The following is a 13011-nucleotide window of genomic DNA, read 5'->3' as shown; positions in this document are numbered from 1 at the left end:
TATCATCCTTTGTTTCTTTCTCTCTCTCTTTTCTCACCCTCCTCTAATTATTTGTAAAACTCTTAAGCAATTGACATTTTAATTACTTCTGATTTTTTTTGTCTTATGTGGATAAAGAATTTTCTTTCATTCTGAAAGAAACAAAAATGTTCATTTTCCAAGAGAAAAAAGCAGTTGTGATGCAGATCTGTTGTTTCTTTATATGATGAACAGGGGATGATTTCAGTGAGATGAATGAAATGGAGGGATAATATGTAATTACATGCAATTAAGATTTTTTAGTATAAGATGCAAATTGTATCCATGGAATTGGTACAGACTTTCTCTTGCCATCATATTGGTGATTGATGATGACAAATATAAAATTCAAATTTACAATCTATCCTAATATCATGATAAAGAATTTGAATTTGATGACCAGTAATCCCAAAAACCTAAACTATCAGGATTCCTGCTTTGTTTTTGTCTGTCTGCTGTGTACACATGTTTGATTGCATCCCTCTCCTAGTCACTGTCAGCATCTTGCTTGCTGGAGAAGGTTTGGTTGGAGCATCATGTGATTCATCTAATTTTGTATATTTATGCAAGAGTTGACCAGAACATGGAAGGAACAACATCAAGTTGCACAGAGTGGAAAGATCTTGTCCAGCTATAAGAACCACAAACAATAATCCAACCTCAGAAAATAAACTGTTTTATGCATTTGTTTTGCTGGAAATCTCAGTGGACAGGTTTATTTTGTTTTGCCAGTTCTTGCCTGACCTCTTCTTTAGATTGTTTGTTGTGCAAGAGCAAGAGGAGGTTGACTTGACCTTTTTCCTTTTTGTTTTCCTTGCTGTGTTGTGCCTGTTTGATTACATCTCTCCCTGTCATTGTCAGCTTCTTGCTTGTTGGAAATCATTGTAGTTGGAGGAGCATAATGTGATTCATCTAATTCTGTATCTTTGTACAACAGAAACATCAAGTGCCAGTATGATCTATGTGCCAGAGTGAGAAAGATCTTGTCCAGCTATGAGAGATTAAGCTCAAAGTTTCTGTTGTATGTTCTTTTGTCTGGAAAACTCAATGGCCAAGTTTATTTTGTTTTATACATGAATCCTTCTTGTAACATCAGAGAATGAAGAACTATGTCATACAATAAGCTGGATCACTACTCAAAACTTGGTCTCCATAAACAGAAGCTCAACTCTTTGATCCGGTTCAGTTATATGTTCTTATCAACTCTCTTTCACTTAATTTCTCTGCTAACACACTGTCAAACAAGTTCAGAAGTTCTTTGATTAATGACTAGAAGACATGCCAATGAAATCCATTTCAATTAGCAGAACACAACTCATAATTTAGCAAGAAAGATCCATTCTCCTGCAATCAATAGCTGAGTCTTGTGCAATAAAGCTGTAGAATAGAGACTGAAGCAGATTCCTGGGTGAAACCAAACCAATGCTTTCTGTCATCTTTCTTAGGAATCTAACAAGAAAATGCTACATCACATAGCTACTAATATGAGCTAAATCAGAAGCATGGCAAACTAAACTGCAGACCAAGTGGATCGGTGGAAGTGCAAAAAAACACATGCTCGTAAGATCGATCGGTAGAATCGGAACATGAAGATGGTACTAAAATCAGAACTAGTATGTGTATGTTATGGCATCTAATTTGCAGACCAGCATTTTTATTTATAGAAGTCTAACAATCAGCAGCTTCTTACTTGCACAAGAAGAGATCAGAGCACATATTATGTACCAACATAAACACTTCTCCTAATCAGATACAAAATGTTGGTCTACATGTGCCAAATTATCAATCAACTATCTATTTAAGCACTCAAAGAATCTCCTAAATTCTGAGAAGATATCTGAATGTACACTACATTAGTTTCATGAACAAGGCAAAGCATTGTCAACAGAGAATGGTACTTCAACAGTGATCTTTACATACTGTTGTTTGATCTCTGAACAAGTACATGCAGAGAAAGATTTATGTTGGATTTAAATGGTCAGATGATGACCATTAGAGCATCAAGAATGTGGTAGGAAAATAGTAATAAACAGCTTGATGGGGATCTCTTCTATGATATCATTCATCTGCAGAGAGCTGTGTCAAACTAGCTGTCAACTAAGGAGATCAAGAATCCATTATGATCATAATATTTCTTGGAAGACTAGCATTTGAGCATCAAGTATCATGATTTAACATAATTTCTGCTTATTTGAAACCCTAACATTGGATTTTGCTCAGATTCAAGAAAAATAAAGATCATCACATTAATTATATGGCAGTGAAGAGCTTTATATATATATATATATATATAAAATTAAGAAGAGATATCAACGGATCCGTGGCGCAATGGTAGCGCGTCTGACTCCAGATCAGAAGGTTGCGTGTTCGATTCACGTCGGGTTCATTTTTATTTTTCGTGATCTGCCTTCTTCCGGGCCAGGTGAACCGGACCGGCCCAAAATAAACCCGGTTTGAAATGAATTGTTAATCCAGCTCATTAACTTTTTTATTTTCTTTTTTTGCAAAAATCATATTATATGTATATATTTACATCCCTCCAAAGATCATGATTTTCACATTTATTCCTATAAATTCAATATATTTATATTTTCAAAGCCCCATAACTTTTAATGCTCATGTAGATAGTGTATATTAGTTTATTGTTGACATTAATTACAAGCAACTTTCTTCCTTTGTTTCTTAAATATATTGAACATAAGATCTTTGAGTATATTTTTTATTCATATTATATAGTTTTAATTTTAATTGTGACTAATTGACTTAAATTTTATGACTAAATATTATTGTCAAGGATATCAAGAGCGCATCCATCATATGTTCCATCGAAACAACCCAAACTTTTTTTCTTATTATTTTGTAAATATTTTACTAATTGATTATTTCCATTAGATATACATTTTAAAGCAATACATATATACATTATGAATTTAGAATCATCATTGGATTAGCTCTAAATTACATTTTTTCGGTTTTCGATCTCTAAACAACGACAAACATGTAATGTTGAAAATGAGGGATTCTCGCATGAGGTAATGCTTAGTAATTTTCACTTAATTATGTCATCGTATAAATTTGAAGAATTAGATGTGATTCAAAAGGTCTCAAATGACTTTCAATTAAACAACTTGCTAGTAGAAATTCATGTGACATGAGTGATTTATCTCTCTCATATGAAAGTGGACTTGTTGTATTTCCATAATAGATTCCTAATAGCACCAATCAATTGTGTCATACAATAGGATTACCAAATTGTCCTAATAAGCAAATTTCTCTCCAAGCTCTATACTATCATAGTCTTGTTTCTTCTTCTTTGTTCTCCATAATCACCTTAAATACTTGTGAGTTAGGCTATGTTAAAACAAGAAAAACAAGTATCTTTTCCTCCTACATCAATAATTATGTAGTTTCATGTTGTCAATCATCAATTCTTCCAATAATCGTTATCAATATTTTCATTAAATTATAGCTTATTGAATTCCAATGCCTACCATATAATTTATATCGATCATTGCATCTAAAAACACATCTCAAAGAAGCCAAAACAAACCCAAGATTTATGCCTATATTGTATGTACAGGAATTCCCAAGAAAAATATATGTATTGCTCCATTTGTATTGAATATATTCATATCATTTTGATTTGACATATATATACATACATATATATATATATATATACATATACATATATACATATACATATACATATATATATATATACACTGGAAACTCTTGGAAACACAGGAGAGAGAGAGAGAGAGAGAGAGGGGGGGGGGGGGGGGGGATTGGAAGTGCTCTTGTACTGACTGCATCATCTTTGAGAAACGTGCAAGTGCAAGTGCATGCAGTGTTTCTTATGGCTGAATCATGGATCTGGCCAAGATAAGTTCTAATTTGCTGCCTTCCATATATAATCCCATGTACTGCTAGGGAGGAAGAACCGCAGCTTTTTCTCTACAGATTCCTACTTTTACTTCCTGCCATAATATTAAATGCACTGACATTCTCACCCTCTCCTGGAAACAAAGGAGAGAATGAGAGATTTGGAGAGAGGAGATCACAGAGCGAAGTATTCTTCTTTCTCTTTTCTGCCGGAAGGCATAGATCTTGAAGAAACACCAGGTAATGTTGTAGCAGTGTTTTCAAGATCCACAGATTTCTTTTACTGCAGAATGCAATGTCCTTTCTTCTTGCACTTCTTCATCTTGAAAAGATAAAGACTAATGATAGAATCAAATTTCTTAGATTTTTTCTACTTTGATTCTTCATCTGTTATTGGATCCATATCCTTAATGAGTGATATCACTCCTATATTTTGTTGTTTATGATAAGACCAGCTTACAGAAATCTTTATCGAATATTTGCATTAGAGAAATTAGATATCTTAGCATTATGAGGCAATGTTAGATAAACTACTATGACTCTTTAGGGTTTATCTATATATTTAGGGTTACAATCTCCTCTTATCAGTGTGCTAAGATAGATTCAATACAAAATTCTCTTTTATTTGTTTTTTTCAACTCTTATACTATTGTACATATTTTTGTATGTGTTTCTTTTAATTGTGTTTGAATTTAATCTTAGATCAGAAATTGAGTTTGGTTGGCTTTCCTAATTGGATTAGGAGTTGAATTTAATCTTAGATCAGAAATTGCACTAAATAGAGTTTGATTAGAGGTGATAGTTGGAGTCTGGATGGTTTTCCTAATTGATTAGGAGTTGAGTTATAATTAGATGGAAACACTTACAATTACAATCTCACTTTTCCTATATTAATTTTGCATCACCTTTTCTCTCAAATTAAAGGGTTGACAATGGTGGTGATCACAAAGGGGAGGAGGAGACTGGTACGGATCCTTTCTTCCTCTAATATCATTGATCCTTTCTTCCTCTAAACTAATGATGTGATGATGAACTTCTGAATTATTAATCTTTGTTCGATATGCATCAGTGTTTGTTGATTCATTTACTGCATCAAAAACTTGTATTGCTTATATGATTTGATTGGTTTTTTGCTGTATATTTTCTTGAGATGTGTTCATGAAATCATTGACAGTGGGCAGGAGATGACTTCCCTATTTGCATCAACCCAAAACTAGTGTTTTGTGTTGCTCAGTTTTCTGCTGCCATGTCTTCAGACTATGCCTTGGTGTGTCTTCTGCTGGAGGAAGAGGAGACACGCCATTGCTACTGCTACAGCTACTGCTACTCCAGCTTGCATGCTTCTGCATGAGCCACTTGGCCTCAAGCTTCTCACCCTCGACGCCGACGGACGCCCGCCCTACTGCGTCCATCGCAGCATCTTCTTCTCAGCGGTCGCACCCGCGCGCGAGGCGGCGCCCGAGTGCAACTTCGACGTGGAGCGGGCCTGCGTGGGCTCGTACGGGTGGAAGCGGCAGCGGCGGCTGTTCCCGCCGCCGATCCCGGCGCTAGCGAGCACCGGGAGGCTGCGCTGCCGCATGCTGTCGAAGCTGATGCGCGTCCCGGCCGCCGACGACGGCCGCCTGGTGATCAAGGAGTTCAGATCGGAACGGCACGACTGTTTCCGTGTGAGCCGGGATGGCGGGCGGCTCAGGCTTCAGCTGGTGTACGCGGACGAGCAGTCGCCGGAGTCCGAAGCAGGGCAGCAGCCGCCATCAGCGTCGCCATTGTCGCGGAGCGCAAGGACCGAAAGCGAGCCTCGACAGGATGATGAGGTGAGCATCGCATACTCGGAGCCGCCATTGATGATGCTGTCGCCATCTTCGAGGTGTGCGTTCCCTGAGCTCTGCGATGGCTGCTACGGGCATCCGAATCTAACGCCGTTCGCTGACATCTTCGCATCAAACATCACAAGCAAGATCTATTAAAGATAATGCTAATGTACATAGCTTACATAAATTAGGCACTGAGCTGCTAATTTCTTGGAGCAGCAACAGACGAAGTAATTAGTAGGAGAACACAAACAAGATTTTTGCAGAGACAGTTACCTTGCTGTTCATCATAAATGTCTTCATCTTGTGCTGCATGCTCGAATATTTTGGGGGTAGAGCAGTTCATGGAAAGTGTTCTGTCAGATCCATTGTGTCAGTGACTGTGTTTTGGTTCTATGTCAGTAACTTAGCGCTGAAGGTAAGATAGACCTGAAGATAACAAGAGACAAAAGATCCAATAACTACCTGTCTGACCTCGTTATCAAGAACAGTTTTGCAGTGGTAGAAATCAAGAAGGATATCTACTAATTTTGCTTGATGCAGAGAACAATACTTGCAACAAAATCTATAGAAAGATCCAATAACTAGTATGATCATAAGGCCTTGGTGAACAGATTTGTCATGTTTTGGTACATTTGCTGGATAAGCACTCAGATTTCTATAGGACTGCAACAAGCAAAAAGGAGAATTGTTGGTCTAATTCAGTTCTGTAGCACAAGCAACAGAGCCATTGCTACAACACAGGTGATACAGCTTCAAACATTGCAGTTGTCTTCCTTCTTGGCACCACCAAGAAATGCTTCGACAGCTTCACCCACAGTGAGGAATATCCATGCTCCTCCAATCATCTCCACAAGCCTGGCCAACTTCATCTTGTGAATCACTTGCCAACCGGGATTTACTACAGCTAGCTGCACCGAAAACGTCACTATGAAAGTTCCTCAAGAGTGATCAGAGAAATTTAAAAACATTGTTTATTGTTCTGAAAACAGGTTACTTCTTTTTTTTTCCCCTTACCTGAACACTAGCAGAGGCCAGCTTCTTGTAGATTTCTTCAAGAGCTGAGATGCCTGATGTGTCAATGTTTATAACATCTGCAACCAGATGGCTCAGACCTAGATGATGATATCTAAGAAGAACAGAGAGTGTGATGTGTGCTATCTTGGAGCCGATGAACTTACTTGTCATGTCGATGATGACTGATTTGGTTTCTTCCTTCATTGCGTTGCGCCCTTCTGTTACCCAGTTTACAATCCTGGATCAACAAGTTTGATGCTGTTTAAGTTTCAATTTAAGAGGAAAGTTTTATCAGCTTCATCGATTATAGCATACCTTTCTCTTATGAAATTGGCATTCATGAAACAAAGGAACGGTGAATCGATGCGGAGTATCATCAAATTCGGTGTTTCCGCAGCTGATGGATACTGTCTCATGCTGCAGAATGTGTCTGTCCCTTGGATCCTTCCAAGCATCTCTACGCTAGGCCGAAGTGCACTTATGATGATCTTGGCAAAGGAGATGAGAACCTGTGACAATTAAAAATCATTGAGAAACTTCTTCTCAGCTTTTCTCAAGAAGATTGATTTCTAGTAGCTAAATTGGAGTTTAAACTCAAGTATTCCGATGTAATGTATTGCTAAACATGTGTCTCCTTGTGATCATATAATAGAAAGACAAACATATTATCCTCAAAAGAAGAAAATTAATAGAAAAGAAGGTGCTCACTTGGTATCAACAATTGCAACAATGGCTGCCATTTTTTATTCTTTTTGTATAACTTGACAGATAATGAAAAGCATGCAATGATCTATTTATATTAAATGAGGAAGTAATGATCTAAGTATTTGTCATCACAATATGCAGGAAATTCATTTAAATGTTCCTTTTCATCTTGTCATGGACAATAGTCAGGAATAGAACTTACAATGAAAAATTGAAGTACTTATCTATCAATTATCTTAGAAATTGTGGACTAAACATGCTCACAACACTTGGGAAAGTTAGTTTACTATCAACAATCATATATATGAATATGGGAAATCATGTATGCTTGAAAACAAAACTGAAAGATTCATTTCCAAGTATCTCACTGCAGTCAGAAGGCCAATTTCCACTGATCCAAATAATACACCAAGAAATGCTCCAAAGCAAGCTAGGAAATCCATCTTGTCAATTTTCCAGATGTTGTAAGCTTCTTTTATGTCGATGAGGCCTGGGAGAGCCGAAAGAATAATCGAAGCGAGTATAGTAACTGGTGTGTAGTATAAGAGCTTCATGAGCAATTGCAATGATATGAACACAGTGATGGCCATGACTATGTTCGATACTGTTGTTTTGCAACCTGCACTCACATTTACGGCCGTCCGAGAGAATGAACCTGTAAATTTAGGTTCAGTGAAGGATAAATTATAAATAGGAGGAAGTTGTTCTAGTTGTTTTGCTTAGAGAAGAATAGAAGTTACTGTAATTGCTTCAAGATACATGATCCATCTTATTTCATGAAAAATAAAAGAAAACACAGATCAATATCAAGCCAGGAAATGAATCAATCAAATATTGACTTCCTATCAGCCAAAACATAGATGAATTAATGCAGTCATCAATCCTGAAGAAGAGTATCTTGACTGTTGCATTTTCCGATATCTATATCTCTCTCTCTAGAAATTTTTGGATTCTCTGATCTCTTCTGATAAATATTTGAGCATTGAATTTACCTGTTGCAACATAGCAGGAAGACATGGATCCAGCAAGGTTCATGACGCCCATTGCTACCATTTCCTTGTTGCCATCCAGTTGGTATCCTTTTACTGCAGCAAATGATCTGCCAACAGCAATAGCCTCCTGAAGAAAAAGAGACATACTGTGTTATTTCTGCTTTGAAATGAAGAAAAAATGTAGGATAACAGTATTGATCAAGTTCAAGGAGGCATACTGTGAGAGCTATGATTGCACAAATGAGGCCAATCTTTGCTGACTCCGCAACATGTGATCCAGTCAGCTGTATGTCCTTGACCGAACTTGGATTCAATCCTTCTTTAACTTTTTGAATGATTTTAACACCATGTTTATCTGCTCTTGTCAAGAATACCAGAAGGGTTGATATAATTACTGAAAGCAGGGGAGTTATGGCAGACAACCAGAAGAGTTTCCTTTTCCTCATACCCTATTTCAAGGTATAATGTGATTCTTCAGCTGATGTTCATATGAAATCTTCAAAATTTTAAGAAGTGAGAAAGACAAAATTTGCATTACTTACTATGAATCTCACAATAAGGATGAATATGAGGAATGAACATCCAATGAGAAAATTGTCGGGGTGCCACTGTAATCAGGAAGTGACAAAAAATCATTTCAAGTTAAATGAATACTCGTCGCAATCTTTCTTGACTCATTGCAATAACCATCATATTCATGTTCATGTTTTGGAAAGATTTTGACATATAAGTTCTTAGTTCTTGGATGCAAACTCAAATTCAATCTACTGTTATATAAGGCAGCTGGTCCATCGGATTGGAAGAATGGATAAAAGAGTTTATGAAGAGCTTCAAAGTAGAAATTATAATGTCAGAGGTCTAAAAATTGTGACTTTGTGATTAGGCTTCATTGAATTTTTAATATAGATTTTGCCAATATAACGAAATTTACTAGCATTGTAACATATTACTTGATCTTTCAGCTAGAACGAGTAGATCAGCTGCCTTTCCATAAAAATGGAGCATTTTAGGACAAGATCTTGGATCATTACTTTGGAATTAAGCTCGCTGATCACAGCTTATTTGTCTTGTTATGGGAATCTTTCTAGTTTCCATTACTTACAGAATGATGAACTGCAACCCAAACAGCCTTGACGACCGAAACAACATCAGTGTTGTTTGTGAAGTGACTGATCCCAAGAAGTCCTTTCAGCTGCTGCAGTCCTATAACAATTGCTGCTCCTCCCATGAACCCCACAATTGTGGCATGTGAAAGGAAGTCCACTATAAAGCCCAATCTGAACAACAGCAAAACATTGGAATAGAAATAAGAATTCCTTAGTAATTTACCAAGAGTTTGATCCGTAAAACAACTTGGGAATGCAAGAAGCAGTAACCTGAAGAATCCAAATGAAGCTTGGAAGACTCCAGCAAAGAAGGTTGATGTGATCACAAGCTTTCTGTAAGCAGTAGGATCAACAGAAGGATCAACAACTTTCTGAGCCATGGACGACAGAAGAAGAGAAATAACAGCAACCGGGCCAATTGCTATGTCTCTTGAAGTACCCATCACAGCATATATTAGAGGTGGCACAAAGCTTGTATCTATCACACAATGAAATTCCATGGAAGTTAGATATCAAATTGGAGTTTGACAGCCATCAGAAAGAGTTCAGAAGGACTATCTTATCTGAAACTTGGCAAGAGATGGAATGATAACTTACAGAGGCCATACTGAGGATCCAGTTTAGCTAAATTAGCATATCCAATGCTCTGCCAAGGATCAAAAACCTTTAAGAAAACAGTAGCAAACTGGAAGAACAAGCACTAGTTCATATAGATCATGCAACCACCTGCGGAATGCCGAGGCTTGCAAGAGTGAGACCAGCCATCAGGTCACTCCTAAATGACTTGAGATTATAGTTTCTTCCCCAGTGAAGCACTGGAAACAGGCCATGGAGCACTGAGATTGCCCATTTGGTCAGTGAAGAAGGCTGGTTTCCTCGAGGAAAGATTGCACCTCTTACTGATCCTGAGAGCTCTTGCCACAGAGATGGGGGTTGAGGAGCATTCAGCACCAGCAGAAACGTCTCAGGCCGAGTTGATCCTTTGAAGCCATGATCTGCTGCAGATGGAGGCTCATTCTCTAAGGAACCCATGGTTGTTTGAAGTGTTTGGGCGAACTCTTGAGTTCTTCTTTACTGAAATGCGTTGTTGGTCCTGGATAAGGATTCTTCCACAAGCATGGACCATCTCAGAGTCAGATTGCAAGCACTGCACTCCATGGAAGACATGTGAGGTCTATAAGCTCTGCAGAGTTGAAATTCCCTGAAAAAGATAGGAGATAGGTAAAAGTGTGAAGACCTTGAGCATGTAACTTGCTTGAGGAATGATGAGGTAGATATAGAGGAACTTTAGTCCTGTTGGAGGTCTCGACAGTGTGGATGTGCTGTCTTGGATTCTGTGGTGATGCATGAGAATAGTAGGTTGGCAAGGATGATAATAATATTGCTGCATCATTCTTGTTAGAAATGAATTAGACTTATTGCACTTATTACTCGAAAAAATAATAATTCAGCTTTTGACACTCCAGCGGCGACAAGCATAGGATTGTAGCATTTCAGGGGAAGGCATCCCTACCAATTGTATTATCTAGTGACGATGACTATTAAGTATGCTCGACTAGCAGTGTCGTTCCATAACCAAATTATTTACTTTTCTTGATCTTTTCCGATAAAATTTTCTGAAAAGATATAACCACTTTTCAGTGTACATTGACATTCTGGAGTCAGTCATTTATTCCCTGCTAAACCAATTACAGTAAGATTTCAGCAACTAAATATGAACAATCCTGGCATGTATTTATGTTCTTGACTGTTGCACTTTCACCACTGACAGTCATGGCCACCAAATTTACTCATACTATTAAGGATAACATGTTTGATATGATAGATGTAAATTGTCTATCTTTTGACCTTGAGCTTCTATGATACCCTCCACTGAAGCTTGACTTCATGTTTCCCTTAGAGAAAAAGAAATGAGTTACAAGCTCTATACTTGAATAGTTAGTCTAGCGGCTGTGCGATAACATGTTGAGCAAGTAGATTCTGCAAAAGCAAAGAGTTTCAGAGTCAACGGATGTGCTTTAGATTGTTTCACAAATAGTTCACAACATCTCATTTTCAAGGCCTTCACATTAGAAGTACCAACACTCACTTTGTCACGCAAATGAATAAGACATGATTCACGCATAATAGAAATAGTCAGGTCCCAGCTCAGGTTGTTATTAACTGCCATCCTCCTCCAAAAGAACAAAGAGGAAAAGACCTAATTGTGGAAAAATTATGAATTCCCCTGAACTATCTTCCAACAAGGATCATCATTTAGTGGCACAGTGTTTGTTTGTATCTTTTTGGCACAATTATGTATCATGCCACTGACAAAAGCTGACAGACACATGTCAGCATCTCTGGCACGGCATAACATGACGTGCTGATACTCATTGATATGAACCATGTCAAGTTTCAATTTATGCTAATATGTGCTAATCGACATGACATTCTTCATTTTGAGCATGTTTTGATGTGTCTTCTTTTTCTGAGGAGGAAATACAAGTAAAATTACTTTTGGAAAATAGGAGAGTGGATGACTCATTTGCTCTCTCTCACAAGACTAACACATTAAAAAATATTATTGAAGATCTTAGGGACCCAAAGCAATTTTTTTTGGCTTTTCTTTTAGATCTACAGCATCTGATTTTGTATAGCTTACTTCATTAATCCTCTAAGTAACTTTATTTTGTACAAGTTGAAAACACACTTGTAACCATGTAATATGTCTCATTTGCTTCTCCTCACATATACTTTTTCTTCTCATTTCCTCTTAATTATATCTGCTTTGTTTCTGGGCCTAAAGCCTCTGATTTTGGATAGTTCCCATAATTATTCTTCTGAGTAGTGCAAATCATACTTGTGACTGTGTGATAGATTCCAGGGTAGAGCTAGATCCAACAAGCAATTATGGACAGTAGAAGAGTCTTCAGACTTTTACCCCAAATCTTCTAAAATTTTCAACAAGCTCCTACACCATATCTTTTGCAGACATATGCATCATGCTTACCAGATATTTCTAAATCATATAAAAAAAGGATGAATAAATTCCTAGGAAGTAGAGTGATGCATTGACTATCAGAAATGACTGTTCTATAGTCACAAGTTGAATCAATTGCATTAGGTTTGGACACCACAATTTGTAATGATACACAGACAACTTTTTTTGAGAAACACTATTCATTGTGGAATCAAAATTACATTCAAACTGAAACAGGAGACAATTGACTAAGAAATTACAGGGAAAAAGAAGAGTAGAGGACAAACACATGTTTCTTTTCTGTTGGATCAAGTTCTTCAAGTGCTCCACCAAGTGGGATATGGAACAACCTGTTGGTCCCTTTCATTGGTTCCTGTGAGCAATAGATGCCGGGTTCAAATGCATTCATTGCGTCAAAGCCTAGTGCATCTTTAATTTGTTGCTTGCCAAACCCACCAGAATTTAGGATATTTTTGACATATTTATTATTGGATTTATTTGATTGTCAGATGATG

General features: G+C 37.4%; 1 protein-coding gene and 1 non-coding gene across 2 annotated transcripts; one reads left to right on the top strand and one right to left on the bottom strand.

The window, feature by feature from the left end:
• The first annotated feature begins 2332 nt into the window (after window positions 1-2332).
• Window positions 2333-2404, top strand: TRNAW-CCA (transfer RNA tryptophan (anticodon CCA)). Its single transcript has one exon. It is a non-coding gene; the product is annotated as a tRNA-Trp (tRNA).
• Window positions 2405-6280: 3876 nt separating this feature from the next.
• Window positions 6281-10901, bottom strand: LOC135628864 (sulfate transporter 2.1-like). Its single transcript, XM_065135810.1, has 13 exons — window positions 10772-10901; window positions 10261-10681; window positions 10132-10180; window positions 9805-10012; window positions 9531-9705; window positions 8971-9036; window positions 8647-8877; window positions 8429-8555; window positions 7805-8091; window positions 7047-7240; window positions 6896-6969; window positions 6732-6808; window positions 6281-6625 (listed from the first exon to the last, which is right to left on the bottom strand). Exons 2-13 carry the CDS (start codon window positions 10564-10566, stop codon window positions 6470-6472), a joined length of 1950 nt encoding a protein of 649 aa, XP_064991882.1. The 5' UTR covers window positions 10567-10681; window positions 10772-10901; the 3' UTR covers window positions 6281-6469.
• Between the last annotated feature and the right edge of the window lie 2110 nt (window positions 10902-13011).

Source organism: Musa acuminata, chromosome BXJ3-1, assembly GCF_036884655.1.
Source record: "Musa acuminata AAA Group cultivar baxijiao chromosome BXJ3-1, Cavendish_Baxijiao_AAA, whole genome shotgun sequence".
Classification (NCBI taxonomy): Eukaryota; Viridiplantae; Streptophyta; class Magnoliopsida; order Zingiberales; family Musaceae; genus Musa; species Musa acuminata.
The sequence above is the reverse complement of the archived record's forward strand: the minus strand, read 5'-3'. Positions and strand labels throughout refer to the sequence as shown.

What these genes read in the sequence shown, in the direction of transcription:
- LOC135628864 (XM_065135810.1), bottom strand. Translation starts at nt 10,566, where the DNA reads ATGGGTTCCTTAGAGAATGAGCCTCCATCTGCAGCAGATCATGGCTTC. An exon ending in GGGTTGCAGTTCATCATTCT is followed by an intron (nt 9,037 to 9,530) that starts GTAAGTAATGGA and finishes TCCTGATTACAG; the next exon opens with TGGCACCCCGACAATTTTCT. An exon ending in GCCAATTTCATAAGAGAAAG is followed by an intron (nt 6,970 to 7,046) that starts GTATGCTATAAT and finishes TTGTTGATCCAG; the next exon opens with GATTGTAAACTGGGTAACAG.